At 39.1% G+C, this 15,176-nt stretch overlaps 2 protein-coding genes across 4 annotated transcripts in view; one reads left to right on the forward strand and one right to left on the reverse strand.

Annotated features, from left to right (window-relative positions):
• Nucleotides 1-2,361, forward strand: part of si:ch211-117c9.5 (sodium- and chloride-dependent creatine transporter 1) — a 17,723-nt gene extending 15,362 nt beyond the window's left edge. Inside the window, exons 10-14 of one of the 2 annotated variants that reach the window (XM_044104246.1) lie at nucleotides 239-379; nucleotides 572-674; nucleotides 758-858; nucleotides 937-1,107; nucleotides 1,240-2,361. In XM_044104246.1, the coding sequence (XP_043960181.1) occupies nucleotides 239-379; nucleotides 572-674; nucleotides 758-858; nucleotides 937-1,107; nucleotides 1,240-1,368 (645 nt within the window). In that variant the 3' untranslated portion in view covers nucleotides 1,369-2,361. The other variant, XM_044104326.1, reaches the window with a different exon arrangement.
• On the reverse strand, nucleotides 2,203-12,925 carry si:ch211-117c9.2 (solute carrier family 26 member 6). Of its 2 annotated transcripts, XM_044104032.1 has the most exons (20): nucleotides 12,867-12,925; nucleotides 12,609-12,771; nucleotides 11,930-12,069; nucleotides 11,650-11,760; nucleotides 11,381-11,553; nucleotides 11,127-11,291; nucleotides 10,782-10,934; nucleotides 10,488-10,570; nucleotides 9,941-10,088; nucleotides 8,288-8,401; nucleotides 8,059-8,136; nucleotides 6,902-6,997; nucleotides 6,712-6,818; nucleotides 6,534-6,603; nucleotides 5,516-5,608; nucleotides 5,267-5,377; nucleotides 4,921-5,193; nucleotides 4,793-4,847; nucleotides 4,305-4,435; nucleotides 2,203-4,221 (listed from the first exon to the last, which is right to left on the reverse strand). In XM_044104032.1, the coding sequence occupies exons 2-20, from the start codon at nucleotides 12,746-12,748 to the stop codon at nucleotides 4,195-4,197; spliced, it is 2,268 nt and encodes a 755-aa protein (XP_043959967.1). In that variant the 5' UTR covers nucleotides 12,749-12,771; nucleotides 12,867-12,925; the 3' UTR covers nucleotides 2,203-4,194. The 2 variants fall into 2 exon arrangements, with proteins under 2 accessions (XP_043959967.1, XP_043960053.1); XM_044104118.1 differs by lacking the exon at nucleotides 12,867-12,925 and having other exon boundaries at nucleotides 5,025-5,193; nucleotides 12,609-12,860.
• Between the last annotated feature and the right edge of the window lie 2,251 nt (nucleotides 12,926-15,176).

Below are 15,176 nucleotides of genomic sequence, written 5' to 3' on the forward strand. Positions count from 1 at the left end.
AGCCAGCGAAAGCTCCAGTGAAAGCTCCAGTCACATCAGCCCTTCCTTTGGCATTTCAATAAAGACCACTTTAAACATTTTAGCAGTTTTGAAATTCTAACTTCCTAATATCATTATCTGACGAATGTCCACTAGTAAAACGTAGAAAACTTCCAAATTCCTCTATGCCACTGTGTTGTCTACTTGAACTTTTCTCTTGATTCTCTTGAACTTTTCTCCTATCTTCTCTACTGTTCAGTTTGTAGGGGTGGAAGGCCTGATAACAGGACTCATGGACATGCTGCCTCCTAAATCTGCCCTTGCCTCATTGAGACGAGAAGTAGTTGCTGCCATCTGCTGCATCATCTGCTTCCTTATTGACTTGTCCATGGTCACAGAGGTACAGAAAGGGTTTTGAATGTATTTTTTACTATAAATTATTATGATTGTAAGAACTTTACATTGAGAGGTCATCATAAAGAAGATATGAAAGTTTCATTAAAATATTAAGAGCAGATGAATAATGTACTGGATAAAAGCAAATAAAGTAATTCATTGAATAGATTCTGAACGCTCTTTCTGCTTCCGTCAGGGGGGGATGTATGTATTCCAAATTTTTGACTACTACTCCGCCAGTGGCATCACTTTGTTGTGGCAGGCCTTCTGGGAGTGTGTCGTGATCGCATGGGTTTATGGTGAGTTAATTTCTTGCAGCAGACTCAACGGAAACTACACAGCTGGCTGGTTCAAAACAGCTTCCTCGTGTCCCCCTTCCCAGGCGCAGACCGTTTCATGGACGACGTGGCTCGTATGATTGGCTATCAGCCCTTACCCTACATGAAGTGGTGTTGGTCCTATATCACGCCTTTCGTCTGCGTGGTATGTGTGGGTTCGGACCCTTTCTATTTGACTTTGCCAGTTTGTATTAATCTAATGGGGTTTTATGTGTTTTTTCAGGCAGTGTTCCTCTTCCATGTGGTGAACTACCAACCCCTCACCTACAACACGGTGTACACTTACCCTCTATGGGGAGAAGCACTTGGATGGGCACTGGCTCTTTCTTCTATGCTCTGTATTCCTCTTACTGTTCTCTACAAGCTGCTACGATGCAAAGGACCTCTGCGGGAGGTGAGATTATCTTTTTTGGGACTTTCAGTTAATGATACATTTGAATAATTCTGGGTCTTTGGGTATAAAACAAGACTGAACTTTTCCCTGACTCAGAGCTTGTCGTGTTTTTATTGTCTTTCCCTCCTGCAGCGGTGGCAAAACCTAACTACCCCCATCTGGGGCAGACACCACCTGGAGTACTTGGCGCCAGAAAGCGAGGCCAAGCTGCTGCCTGCTGCGGAGACGAAGAGCACCCTCCTCTTTGAGAGTGTAATCTGACGACCTGAGCTTCGATCTCAGCAACACATGTCCACCAAAACATGCACAAACGCTACATTGGCCTTGTCTGAACTAAACACAAATCAGTAAAACACTCTACAATTTTTTAAATGTACAAAAAGAAAAAGGAAAAAAAAAAAAGATCCTGGGCAAATGGACCAAAGAAAACACTGAAGAACTGAAACACACCTGCGTTCATGAAGTCACGCCCTCTGCTCTGTTTCTTTCACTCTACCTCACTGGCTTCCTGCTCTCTGTCTGCCCTCAACCCCCCTGGCCCCTCCGTCCTCCTGCCTTCGTGCTGTCTCGTCCCTTTTTCGTATTGTGGGTGTTATCGTGTCTGCCATAGCTGCAGTGTCTCCCCTCTCTGCACCTTTCTGTCAGTACATATAAAGCCTCAGTCGGCCCTCAGTCAGCGAGGCATTTTGTTTCACATGAGCAGAAACCTCTGGTTAAAACTGTCGAGATGAACTCTCATCATGTCTGCTAGTGAAATCCCATCGTCGTAGTGTTTATGCATGTAGCTGCATGTGTGCCCATGCCCTGTGTATCTGTACGTGCGTGGGCATTTGCATGTGTATGTAAGGGAGTGTGCGTGTGTGTGTGAGTGTGTTGTACCATGGCAGTGTTACCTTCAATTACACGTCACATTGCCTATGGACAGTAATTTCTGCCAGCTGTATTCACTTCATTCGATGTAATAAAATGACTTCCATTTGTTTAAAAAAAAAGAAGAAATGAAAAGAAAGAAAATATATAATCACAACAAGACAATGCCTCACCATTTCCAGCTGTATATTATAAACTAACTTAAGTATCTTGTGTATTGTAGTGTTGTGAATTAGTGTTATTTTTTTTTGGGGGGGGGGAGGTTAATGAGGATTATTAACACGTTTAGAGAAGAGAATAACATCCAACTGAGCTGTGTACCAAGCACGAGAGAGAGTTGTTGGGATGGAACAGAGAGAAGCAATAAACGATCAGATGAAGAGATGCACTGTGTTATTAAGGGTCTTTATTTCCTTGTTTTCATTCACTAAAATGTGCAATATATACACACAATATGCAAAAAAAAGCCACTTCTTGGTTGAATTACCTCACAAGTCTGAATGGGGTAGTTTGGAAGTGGAGTTCAGTGGAATATTAGCCCTGCGATGCCAAACACATCATTTTCTCAGGCGTCTACCGGTTTAACAAGATTGGTGTTTTCCTTCAGAAGCTGCAGCATCGAAGCCTCTAATTTTCTTCTGCCATCTAAAATCTACAATGGTTAAAAACACATTCTAAAAAGCAATGTTTCCATGGAATACAAAGTCTTTTTGTATTCTTGTTGTTTTAATGTGGCAACAGGAAATAAGGTTATTTAAACCACTTCTTACTAAAAAACATTCTCCAGAATTTGACGAGTACTAAAATAAATCTATTCACGTATATTTTATGGATCGGTGACATTTTTCCATCAGTTCACTTGGGGATGATACAATAAATCCAAGTGATATTTTTAGAGAAAAACGTGCATTTAAATGCCTAATCTGTCTTTTAATTGACTGCAACCCCTAAGAGCAACGTTCCAATGAAAAGACTGAAATGATTGTTAATGAAAAACACAAAAATTTAAAAAAGTGTACTTGTTATCATGTTTACATAAAATGGATTTTGAGTTTAAATGTTAAAAAGTTGCTAAACTTAATCAAAAGTGCAAAAAATAAAAAAAGCTTGACACCTTTGTTGTCAACAAAGGTGTTCCTCTTCAAACATGCATGTTTTGAAGAGGTTCCCATGGAATTACAAAACTGCTGTTTTCTATGCTGTTTTTTGTCTGTTTCTTTAGCTAAATAATAAATTGGGCAATTAAAAATATGTCTATGAATATTTAGAGTTTGGAGGTAGATGTCTATATAAACATACCATGCAAAGATGACAGGAAATCCACAACTGCAAGTAAAAATACTGACTGCTAACAGATCCAAAAGACCCCATTTCAGAACAGTCAGTGCTATTCTTTTATTACCTTTGCAGCTGTAGGAAAAGAGGAAAAAATTTAATCTGTGACTTATTAACATTTTCTGTTCGTTGATCATTCATCTCATGGAAGTGGCAAGGAAGTCATGTTGTTTTGCTCCTCTGATCAGTGCACCAGTAATTTTAAAAGCAGGCTAAGCATGCAATTGCACCTAACAAACATCTTCAAAAATAAATAGAAAAAAATGAGAAAAGCCCAGATCATCTATTCTATTCTATATGCTGTTGAACTCTTGGCTAGCTCAACATTAGCATTTTTTAGAAATAAGCTAAGAGTTATGACTTCTGTGACTTGTGAATAAGATATAAGTACATCCATTTGTTTGATTAAAGCTGCCCGTGTTCGAATGTAACAGCAAGTACGCTTTTTTGTGGTCACATGAGCCACAAATGACTGGCAGATATTATACTTTCCTTTTCAAAAGTTTCCCTTTAGCCCCAGCCTTCCACTCGTTCTCTGCTCCCTCTCATGAATGCCATAAATACAGACTCTCATTAGTCCTGCGTTACATTCTCCCACTCATCCCCCACCCTCCGCCATCTCAAACACTCCACACCACACAGCAAGAGAGCCGCAGTGACGTATTCCTGGCCATCTCATTATACCATATCATAAAAAGCTGGTCGCCAAGGCAACAGATCCCTGTGTTTCCCTGGCAACCGGCCGCCATGTCAAGGTGGCGCATTCTCTCCTGGTGAATGAGAGGGGAGGAGACAGTGGCAGCCAATGGAGAGCGGTGAAACATGCAAAGGGGGAGGAGAGGTTGAAGATTGCGTGAATTGAAAAAACGCGACCCCTCCTGGTCACATTTGGGTATCACAAGAAAGATCCTGAAATAAGAAAAATAGATTTGGAAAAAAAAAAGAAAAAAAAAAAGCTATCATTCTATGCCTCTGCAGTGTGATTTACTCACAATACTGTTGTCCTCTTGTCCCAGTTTCTTGAAAATGTGAAGAACTGCATCATGAACCGACACAAACAAACAGCTCTTGGAGACGGACTCGGAGAAGAAGTTTGCCCTTTCCATTTGTTCCACCACACAGGCTGTGTTTACAGCACATAAAGACGGAGCAGTGTTGATGACTTTAAGAGACAGCTTTAATTTATGTGTGTGTTATTTATTCATCTGTTTTTTTGTTTCGTTGTTTTTGCTTTTTAATGCACTGATTAGATAAGAACTGAATCTTGTTGTACTTTTCTCAATAACAATTACAACAATTCAGCTGACCATCATAGGGAATGCATATCATCCTGAGTTATTTCTGCTTGACTTTTATGCACCATCCGGAACAATGTGGCGCCTCACAGGCTGAGACCTTGATGCATTCGCTATCAAAACCTAATGCCTTGATTTTGTATTCACCTCACTTCTGTCTCTGTTTTGTCTGCGGGTGGCTTTACCTTGACAGCCGGCTAGATAGATGGCCACACCAACGTCCCCAAAGTCCCTGAAAATCTGAAATAAGAACAAAACTTTAATCATCGTTTGCTGATCTTCAACTAACTAGGAAATCCAGATACAGACGTACATTTTTTAGTGTCTTCACAACAACTGTGTCCAAAGAGCTGGTCACTGAGACATCCAGAATGATGCTGTGAGTCCCAGATCTATAGCTACTCTTCGCAACTTCACCTTGATTTGAAGCCACAGTGACGACCTCATATGAGTCTGAATCAGAGTCGGATGTGACTTTGTCGGTTTGATAACCCCAGTTGATTTGAACTTTGCTAGAGATGTCTGAATCTGTGTCTGCCATGCTGAAAACCACACCATTTTGGTCATCCTTATTCTTATTCAGCCTCTGTGAAAAAAGGAAAAGAGTAATGACTAAAAAAATATATCAGCTAGCGCCAGTATACTTGCACCATGCATACATTTTTCTTTGCTTCATCCCTTTCTCTTTTTTTCTGTTTTTCTTTTTCACGCCTCTGCTTGGCTTCTTGTTTCTTCTTCTCAGTTTGCAGCTTTCCAATGTCGATTCCACTCTACAGAGGGTTTGTGTGTCACAATTAAGACAAAGAAAAAGAAAGTGAGGCAAGAGAGAGAAATAATGAAGCCATAGAGGCTAATGTTACCAGCAGAAAGAGATTGTATTGCACTGTCATGGGCACACATGCACACACCTTCTCTTGCAGGGACTCCAAGTACATTTCAGCATTTGTGAAATTGATAGTGGCTGATGAGTGGAAGACTTTTATTCCTGGGATCTCTTTGGCCTACATGGATGCAATAATAGACAAAAACAACTCAGTCATAATTTTCTCTGAACCATAAATAGAAAGGTTCATGTTTTGCTTAGCTCCTTCTTCATCATGACACATCAAGGCAGAACCCTAATTTTTGCAGCTGAAGTTCCACCCTGTCATCAATCATAAACAAACTCTGAAAGTTTCAGACAAAGACTCTCTCTCCTGCCTGGAGAGAGCAGTCAACCTTTTTCCAGTTTAGACGTGACATGTGTACAGTGCCACTGAGCTAATTTGTTGTAGAGCTGTTAATGTTTAGATTTGTACGACTATTGTTCATTGCCTTATCAGAGTCAAGTACAGTTTAGACCTTTGCTAGTTTAATAAGAAAATATAAAAGCAACATAGAACTATCCATCCATCCATTTTCTGTTCGCCCTTGTCCCTTAGAGGGATCGGAAGGGTTGCTGGTGTCTATCTCCAGCTAACATTCCGGGCAAGAGGCGGGATTCACCCTGGACAGGTCGCCAGTCTGTTGCAAGGCAACACAGAAACAGACAGGACACACAACCATTCACACACACACTCACACCTAGGGAGAATTTAGAGAAACCAATTAACCTGACAGTCATGTCTTTGGACTGTGGAAAGAAGCCGGAGAACCCGGACAGGGAGAACATGCAAACTCCATGCAGAAAGATCCCAGGCCGGGAATCTAACCCAGGACCTTCTTACTGCAAGGCAACAGCTCTACCAATTGAGCCACTGTGCAGCCCCAATATAGAACTATTCACAGTAAAATAACCTGTGGACTCATTGTTTCTGAGAAGATGTTCAACCTTTGCAAAACCAGCAATCAAATTAAATATTGCAACATCCAATGCTAAAATATTACAAGTAAAGAAAGAGAAACTCAGTAAAACTTGGATGATTTGTTTTGGAGCAATAATGTTACCTCTTTGTAGACCTCTATGTCCAGATACAGCTCTGTGCCTGGTACATTGCCCAAGATTGAGTACCTGGGTCTGAAACGAGTAGCAATTATATGATTATGACAAGTTTTGCCATGCAGCCTTTTACTAATTAGATCACAGTACAATCATTGTCAGTAAGTACGATAAAAGGTTAGTTACAGTTGTGTTTTGAAGATTACTGTGAGCATGGAAAAGCTGATGGAGACAGCCAGACCCAAGTCCAGATTGAGGAGGATGGTGCTTATGTATGTGACCAGCCAAACAAGCTGCATGGCAACGATACCAGCAGTTAGACGTGTCAGCAGTTCCACAGTCTGCATTTAAATTGAACTGGATGAAAAAGACTCACCAAGTCAACCTTGTTGGTCTTCCACAGCATGGGCATGTCCATAAACTGCTTCAACATTCCTTTCAAATTCACAAACACGATTGTGGATAAAACCGCCTGAGGAAACACAGATGGATTCAGATAAAATCCCCAGCTTTACTGGGTATGAACTCTGCTCATGTTGGCAGCATGTTAGAGTATCTCTGTTATGTTTGTCTGATTTGTTCTTTTTGTAGACATTAGTTCAAAAGATTTTTGATTGAGGTATTTATTTCCTTTGGCTTTTGATGCTGTGCAGTTGGAAGGATTTTTTTGCTCCTACGTTTTGTTTTTGTTTGTTTGTTTTTACTTTTGGACACTTCCTACGATGTGTCGCCATGCCAACAAGGTATTGTTTTCACAGCTGGAGGCAGCTGATCCGCATCTCAAAAACTCAAAATACCTGAACTACAACCATGAATACCAGAGGAGTTTAAAAGGAGCAGAACCAAAGACAAGAAAGAGAAGGAAATGAAGTTGATTAGCAGAGTTTGTCTCCAACTGATGGTGTCATCCAGGACATATTACTCCAGAATATCATCTTTGTTGTCTGAATACTGAACTTTTAGCAAGTCATGAAAGACATGAGGTTGTGATAGCAGCAGTATTTAGTCAGAGGCCTGTTAAGATTTGTTGCACAACTGACTTCTACCGGAGATCCTGACTGCCCACAGCATCACCGGCCACAACAAGTCTTTAATGATGGTTGGACGATATGACTTGCAACAAAATTTTAAATGTTTTGATAAAAAATTTATTTCTCAATTGAATTTGAATTCAGATGAATTGTGGTGATTATGGATGAGCTTTAAAACCAAATTTTGTCCACAGGTTTTCCAAACCAAAACAGTGTTGTAACGAGTAGTGGTGTTACTGATCAGTTCAAAATGATTCAGTCGATGTTTGACCTGTTTTTATATTTCTGTTTGAACGTTTATCTCATTCCCAGGATGTTGTGATGCCAATCAACAAGATTTTTGTTGTTGCTTTGCTCATGACCGATCTGCACAGACGATTAGGTTCAGTTCAGAATATTTAAAAACAGTGAAATGACCGTCCATCTTTGAGAAACATGCAAAAAGCCATATTATTTATACCAGAAACCAATGTGAGTGAGAGAAGAAGGGAAACGGTGCTACCTTGGGGAGATCGTCAAACAAGGAGCCAATTTTCAAAACTGCAATGAGCACAATAACGGAGGAGACCATCCCAGCAATCTGACAAAAGACAAACACCCGGACAAAATGTAAATCTACAAAATGTACAGAAGTTTCAACCAAACATCTGACTGGAGCTGAATTCTACAGCAGAGTTTCTATTAAATTTTTCTTTGCTTTTGCAATGTGATCACATTAAAATTTGCTTTACCTGAGTTTTGCCGCCAGTGCTCTCCTGTACGAGACTTCGAGACAATGAGGATGACACAGCGTAACACCCAAAAAACCCCCCGATGGTGTTACAGAGACCAAGAGAAACCAACTCCTTGAAAAAGAAAAGCAGCAAGGCAGGAAAAAAATACATCAGTGAAATGTTAATTACCTAAGCCTACTGGTTGAAATATAAATGATTTTCAAAGCTGATATGATGTCATCTTTCAGTGGTTTGCTGTGAGTTCTTTAATTTGTTTTCATGAACTGAAGGCCCATAGATTTTGTAACGTTTCTGGACAAAAGTGTTCTGTTTATTCAGATGTGTTGATCTGGCTACTGCACTCTGAGGTCAGCTGCCAGCAGCACGTTTAAGACATTTGATCACGTAAAGCTTGTTGAGCACGAAACATTTAGCAGGTCCATTTAGAGGTTCTGAGTGCTGCAAATCCATTTGTCTCCACAGCGGAAGATTCAGAGACCTAACATACATCAGAGTGCATGTTAGAAATACAATAATGACTAAACGATCTTGGAGACAACTTGCTTTGATGGAACAATGCAGATTTCTTCAGTAAATTGATGCAATACGGGAATTTTATTTGTAACAAAAAACAACACTGTTTAAGCACCTAGTCATGGTTTGGCATTTGAATTGTGTTATTAGCAAACAGTAAAAAAATAAATAAATAAATAAAGCTCTTGTCTTTTTTCCACTTATACTGACTTTATCTAATGCAACTTCTGTCTAACATTTTATCAAAGCTCATCTGTTCTGGTTCATACAGACTAACTGAAACCACAACCTCAATTTCCCTGTAGATAATTTGGAACATGTATCATGAAGTGGCTTTCTGAAATTTTTATCATCCACTGTTGTGTTGACTGTATTCAACATGTAGATTCTTCATAGTCTAACTTCCAGAGGCAAAAATTAAATAATGTAAATGTGACTTGGTACAGATCAAAAGACATTTTTCGGATTTAAATATTCAGTCTCAGAGAAATTTTACTGATCAGTGGAGCTAAACATACAGCAGGGTCTGGGTTCTATAGATATTTTGAATGTGCCTCAGCTAGTTTAATGAACTACTTCTTGTGCAACAGAAATGAGGATTTAAAGTCAACTCCTGGGGAGGTTTTTCTGATTTTGCTCCTCTGTCAACATCATGGCTGCAATCCAGATTAATACCTTTAATATTTTCTTTTTCTTATATAAATAAAACTAAATTAAAAACTTAAATATGTTAAGCAATACAGTGATTCAAAACACATTTAAGAGTCACGATTGATACAGTGAAACCTGGTCCTTCATTGTATTGAGTGAGGGTTCTGAATGCAAATTCATGTCACAGTTTCAGATTTTTATTTCTGACAAGCTTTGAAAATCATTTATGGTTGTCCTTCTGCAAACAGTTACACTTTGTAAAATAAAGTTTCCAGCAACATAGCATGCATGGCAAGTTTTGCAAGAGACTGTACAGCAGTGGAGTTATTCCTGTCTTTGTGGTCAGGATGAGGCTTGATCAGTCACTTTTTCCACAAGTGTGACTGTCATGAACAACTGTGAGTGATCAGGCAACAAACTCTAAATTCAGAGCAGTGATTCAGCCTCAGTTGAACTGTCAGCTGCTTGAGGGTGTGAACTCCTCACCTGATTGCTGTCCACCTTGTAGCCATGTTTGAGGGCGAACGTTTTGCCCAGTGAAATGTTGATGGCGTAGCCAACGAATGTCACAGCGAAAGCATCGCTGATCATCTGGGAGAAGAGTGTGGCGTCAGGAGCACGAGGAGGCTTGAGCCTGAGCAGAGACAAATATTTTTTTATAGCTACAATAAAAAGCAGATTCTATGGAAGCCTATTTCCGCCATGAAAAAAAAAAAAGACCAACAGGAAGTCATAATTTCGACTTTCAAAGTCATAATTATGAGATTCAAAGTGAGATTCAGTAACTGACTGTTGATTTCTAAAAAAAAAAAAAAAAACACAAAAAAAAAACATGAATTTGTTTTTCTTATTATTTGACTTTTTAGGGAAATGTTCAGGGTCTCTTCACCAGGTTTCACCAAAAACTGCTGGTGTACTCCTGAGATTCGATACTATTTCCATTTCTGTGTGCCCACCTGCCCATTTACTTTATTTTTCTGTCTGTTTTGCCAAAAAAGTCTTCCACATTTTAAAGCCAGATATGTGAACTCACCCACTGGGAATCTCTCCAACCACATCAATTGAATATTCAGTGTTGAGTCCACAAAAGTAGGTAATGGATGTTGCTGTGATGATCTGATGGAAAGTAATGGCAAACAGGATGCTAGTTTAAAATGAATACACTGAGTAAATCATTACTTTGCACACATATACAACACTTCTTTTAGGAAAGCTACAACCATTCCTCACTCAGTTCAAAGTTAGGGTTATACTACCCCCTAGTGGATTTTGAAGAGAAACAGCAAGCGATTAAGTGAAAGTGAAAGAGAGAAAGCAAAGTACTCACAACTACTATCTCTATAGGAATTGGGAATGGTAGCTTCTGTCTGTAGCAATTATTGATTTCTTTAACGACGATGAGAACGGCAAGAGCTACCAGGCCGACCACCAGCTCCGGGACTTTTGTCTGAGGAAGAAGCCTGCAAACGTCCACCAGTGTCTGTGTGGAAGGGAACAGTAAAAGTAGGAAGTAGATCCCTGCAGGAAATCTTAATGTGATGACTGTTGCCATGTTGAAATCCGTTCTGGGATTAATGGCTTAAAATTAATAGAAGCACCGACTTGCAACTTTGACTTAAAAGAAATGGAAGCGAAAAAACTTGGAATTTCTTTATTTTTCTCACATACTCACATAAATGAGGGCGAATGGGCCAATGAAGCGAGCTGGTTTGACTCCAAGCACGTATTTGAGCTGAGAGACGCACACATGGCACGCTGACGCTGTGGTGTAGCCTCGAACTAGCGGCTCAGAGAAGTACGTCACCATGAAACCAAACTTCACCAAGCCCAGCAGGATCTTCCAAAAGAAAAATAAGAGAAAAATTCATCTTCAGGCAATTCACCCACGATGATGAGATCAGAGTGAACGTAAACATAAAGACTCACCTGAAAGATTCCAACCAAGACTGTGAGGGAACACGCTACCTGTACTCTATACGAGTCCCTTGCAGTCAAGTTCACAATCTCTGACCCATTGGTGCCGTTTACAATAAAGTTACTGTCAGGTGCAAACCTCTCTGTCACACCGCCAACCATGATACTCAACACAGCAAATGTACCTGGACACAAAAAAACCCCTCCAACATGTAGGACATTTTTCCACTGTAGAAGACAAAGGAGGATCAATAAAGACTCAGTTAGATGTTCCCTCTCACCAATAGAGACGTGCCTGGAGGTACCAAAGATACAGTAGACCAGAACCGGGTAAAAGGAGGAGTAAAGTCCCAACATGGGGTGCAAAGAGGCCAGGAGAGCATATGCCATACCTTATGTAGCAAAAACAGAAATGCAGTTAAAGACCGCAAACGCTTTTGTTACTTGTCTTCCCATTAAAAGTGAAACATCAGTGCTTAATCCCCACCCTAAATTTAACACAGTCAAAGTTTTTAACAAATAAACCAATAAACTTAGAGCTCAGTTTACATGAATACAAACCCTGTGACAGATGCATGATTCCCACGCTGCAGCCAGACATCACGTCACCCAAGATATTTTCTCGAAATTGGTATTTTGGCAGCCAGGAGAGAATAGGAATCCAGGTCAGCAGTACGTCCTTCACTTGAGACGCGGAGCACCTGCAGAAAACAAACAACCAGACCAAAAAGCAGAAAAAAAAAAAAAAACTTTTCTCAGTGTTTTGTTAGCAGGTGATTGAAGACACCTATTTGTCTTTATTAACCAATAAGAACGTGTTAATGTTAATGTGTACAGTCAAATAAGACGCCTGCTGAGAGGTTTATCAGCTGACCTTGAGATACATTAAAGATCGGGATAAAACCACTCCTGTTCTTATTACATCAAGAGAGCATCTATAACCAAGGCATTCATAAGCTTGACATATGTTGCTAAATATTTCAGAATATTTCACTTTTTTGTCATTTTCTCAGAAAACTATCGCAATACCTTTTCTTCTGATCCTGTCTCTATTTATTAGTTGTTCTATATTAATATATTCAATGCAAATAAAAGCACTTTTAAAGATCCAACACTCAGTTTGACTTTGTAAAAAACTATGCTGCTGTCCAGACCATATTTCTGTCTCTTTTTTTTGTGTGTGTTAATTACTTGTCAGCAGAGCCTCCACCCTCACATTTCTTCTCTTCTTTGGTTTTACCTCAGCATGTCTTTCATCCGTTCACCAACGGTTGGTTTGGTGGACCACGTCCTTTTTTGGGCCACCACTTCCAGGCGGGTCTCATCTAGGACTTCCCTGTGAACGACGTACTCCCCAAAAGTTGTGTATCTATCCTCCATGTTTTCGTCTGGTTGAGTAAAATCTGCAAACAACCAAAAAACCTCTATCTGCTTAAGGGTCCTGCTCTCTGCTCGAGGGTCTCTGTGAGTGAAAGAGATGTGTCAGGTATCACCTTACTTCAGTACTGAGTAACAGCACTTGTTTCCTTTTAAACCGAGGGAGTGACTGAGAGTGAGAATCTGCACCAGTGTGTGGGAGTGACTGTTTCTCTCCTGTCTTCAGAAGAGACACCATCCCTGATTCTCATGGGCAGTTCTGGACAGGAGTCAATACAGGCCTATGCCCCCTGATGCTGGCCCATCTACTGAAGAGATAATGCTAAATCAATTACATATGATGATATGCACTGGCACAGAAACCCTAACTAATTGATGTTTTGGACCTATTTCATCTTTAACTTTTACAGTTTAATTTTAACAATTAATTAAAAATTAAGGTGTTGCATTTTAAGCTTCAGTCATTTGAGATAGGAACACAGTTTATATCTGCTAGCTTGAGGGTCTGAAACTTTGCCACCCTGGAGCCCCAAGAAGTTTTTTGGCTTGTTCAGTGGTTCCGAAAGTGTGGGGCTCATTCTCCTTGCCAAAGGTTAGTTGCCTTGGACTATCTTTGCACAGATATTTGGTGATGTTAAGATAAAAATCACAATTAAAGTTGCAATCAACTTTCCCAATTTTAGCATTAAACTTTTCAAATAAGTGTCAACTCTTTAGCCTTAAAATTCAGGGGAAATAAAGATATCATATGATGATGGACTTATTGTTACATTTTAGGATAAAAATTCTAAAAAATTTTTTTGCTGATTTTTGCACATAGCTTATGTAAATTTGTTTTTATTAGAGGGTCACATTATAATAATGATAACTGGTGGTAGCACTAATGTTAATGCACACTGCTAAAACACACTTTAAAAGTATGCAAGTTTAACTCAGCAGAGATGTATATTTATATTACTTTTTTTTTATTGAGATTAATTTTGTTTGTTAGGTTGATGTTCAATGTTGAGAACTACTGTGCTTGTCTGATTAAAATGTCTTGTGAGGAAAAAGAAAACAAGAAGACATTGCGTTTAAATCTAAGTTAAAAATTTTGTGCTTTATTTTTTATAAGCAGAATCAGAAAAAAAGGGTTTTATTATTGATATAATTTATTGATCTTATTTATCTTAGACTCCACACAGTGTTTACATTTATACATTTTGAGTCTTTTTTTTTTTTTTTTGCTGTCTTTTCCTCAGAGACTACTACTAAAACCAAAGTATTACTGAGCACTCAAGTGAAGGAACAGTTGACCCACATGAGGAAAAACAGAAATGTCCGATGGATCAGTGTTAAATGCGACATTCCTCCACATATTAACCATGGCCCTGTCACACACACACATGTAAATGTGTGATTTTAGAACCCAGTAACATTTTGATGACCAAGCACAGCTGAAAGAACAGCTTGTTTTGAATGAGAGAACATTGAATCAAGGGACAGTTATGCAAAGACAAAGTCAGACATGTGAAAATGTTGTAAGTAGTTTCACCAGATCTCAGCATGTTTAATGTTAATCTTTGACCTCATTTTAAGGAGATTATAATAGAAAGACGCTAAAAGCAATAAACCTAAAAAAAAAACAATTCAATTGCATCAAAAAGTTCCATTTCAAATCATTTTCTTTAAAATGTATATTTATTTTTACGTTGCTAATTTGCAAATTCCTCTAAAACCTTTTTTTTCTGAGCCAATCGGCATCAGCCAAGTCACACTGGTGTTTCTGTTTGTTCAGTCTTCACCTAAGTCAAGGCCGATGAAACACAAACATTCTTCAAAAATCTCTGTTATCTCGAGTTTGAAGTGTCTGCACCATTATGAGAGTTTCCACTCACCTTAGGCTGCTACCAGCTCTTATGTAGAACTAAAAGCCGGGTTAAATCAGTTGTTTCCTTTAACAAGTTAAATAATAACATTTTAAAAGGCAGTCTGTTTTTTTTCCCTAACTTGAAGCTCAAAAAGTTATATTTGTAAATAGATGGTAAACATACTGTGCGATTCTAAAGTTTAGCATTTTGTCATATTAGAACATCAAACCTTTTTATGAGACAAAGCCACACAAAATACTACATAAATGAAAGTTGTGTTTACGGCCTTGCATATTATTTTACATGTAGGCCAAAAAGTTAAACTTGATCTTATCTGACCAAATCACATTCTTCTAGCTTTGCTTTATAAACTGAAAGGATTCTGGAAAACTGGCAATGAGAGTACTAATAACCTTCTGCCAGAATTGACTTATTTCTTGTTTCTTGAATTGTGGAGTACACATCTGATAAATGTCCTGTAAACTTTATCCCATTTGAACAGTGGATTTCTGTTGCTCCAGTTATCATGGACTTGCTGGTTGATACCTCCTGTGTTTGGCCTCTTAGTTTGGGTAAACTGG

Source organism: Gambusia affinis, linkage group LG01, assembly GCF_019740435.1.
Source record: "Gambusia affinis linkage group LG01, SWU_Gaff_1.0, whole genome shotgun sequence".
In the NCBI taxonomy this organism is placed as follows: domain Eukaryota; kingdom Metazoa; phylum Chordata; class Actinopteri; order Cyprinodontiformes; family Poeciliidae; genus Gambusia; species Gambusia affinis.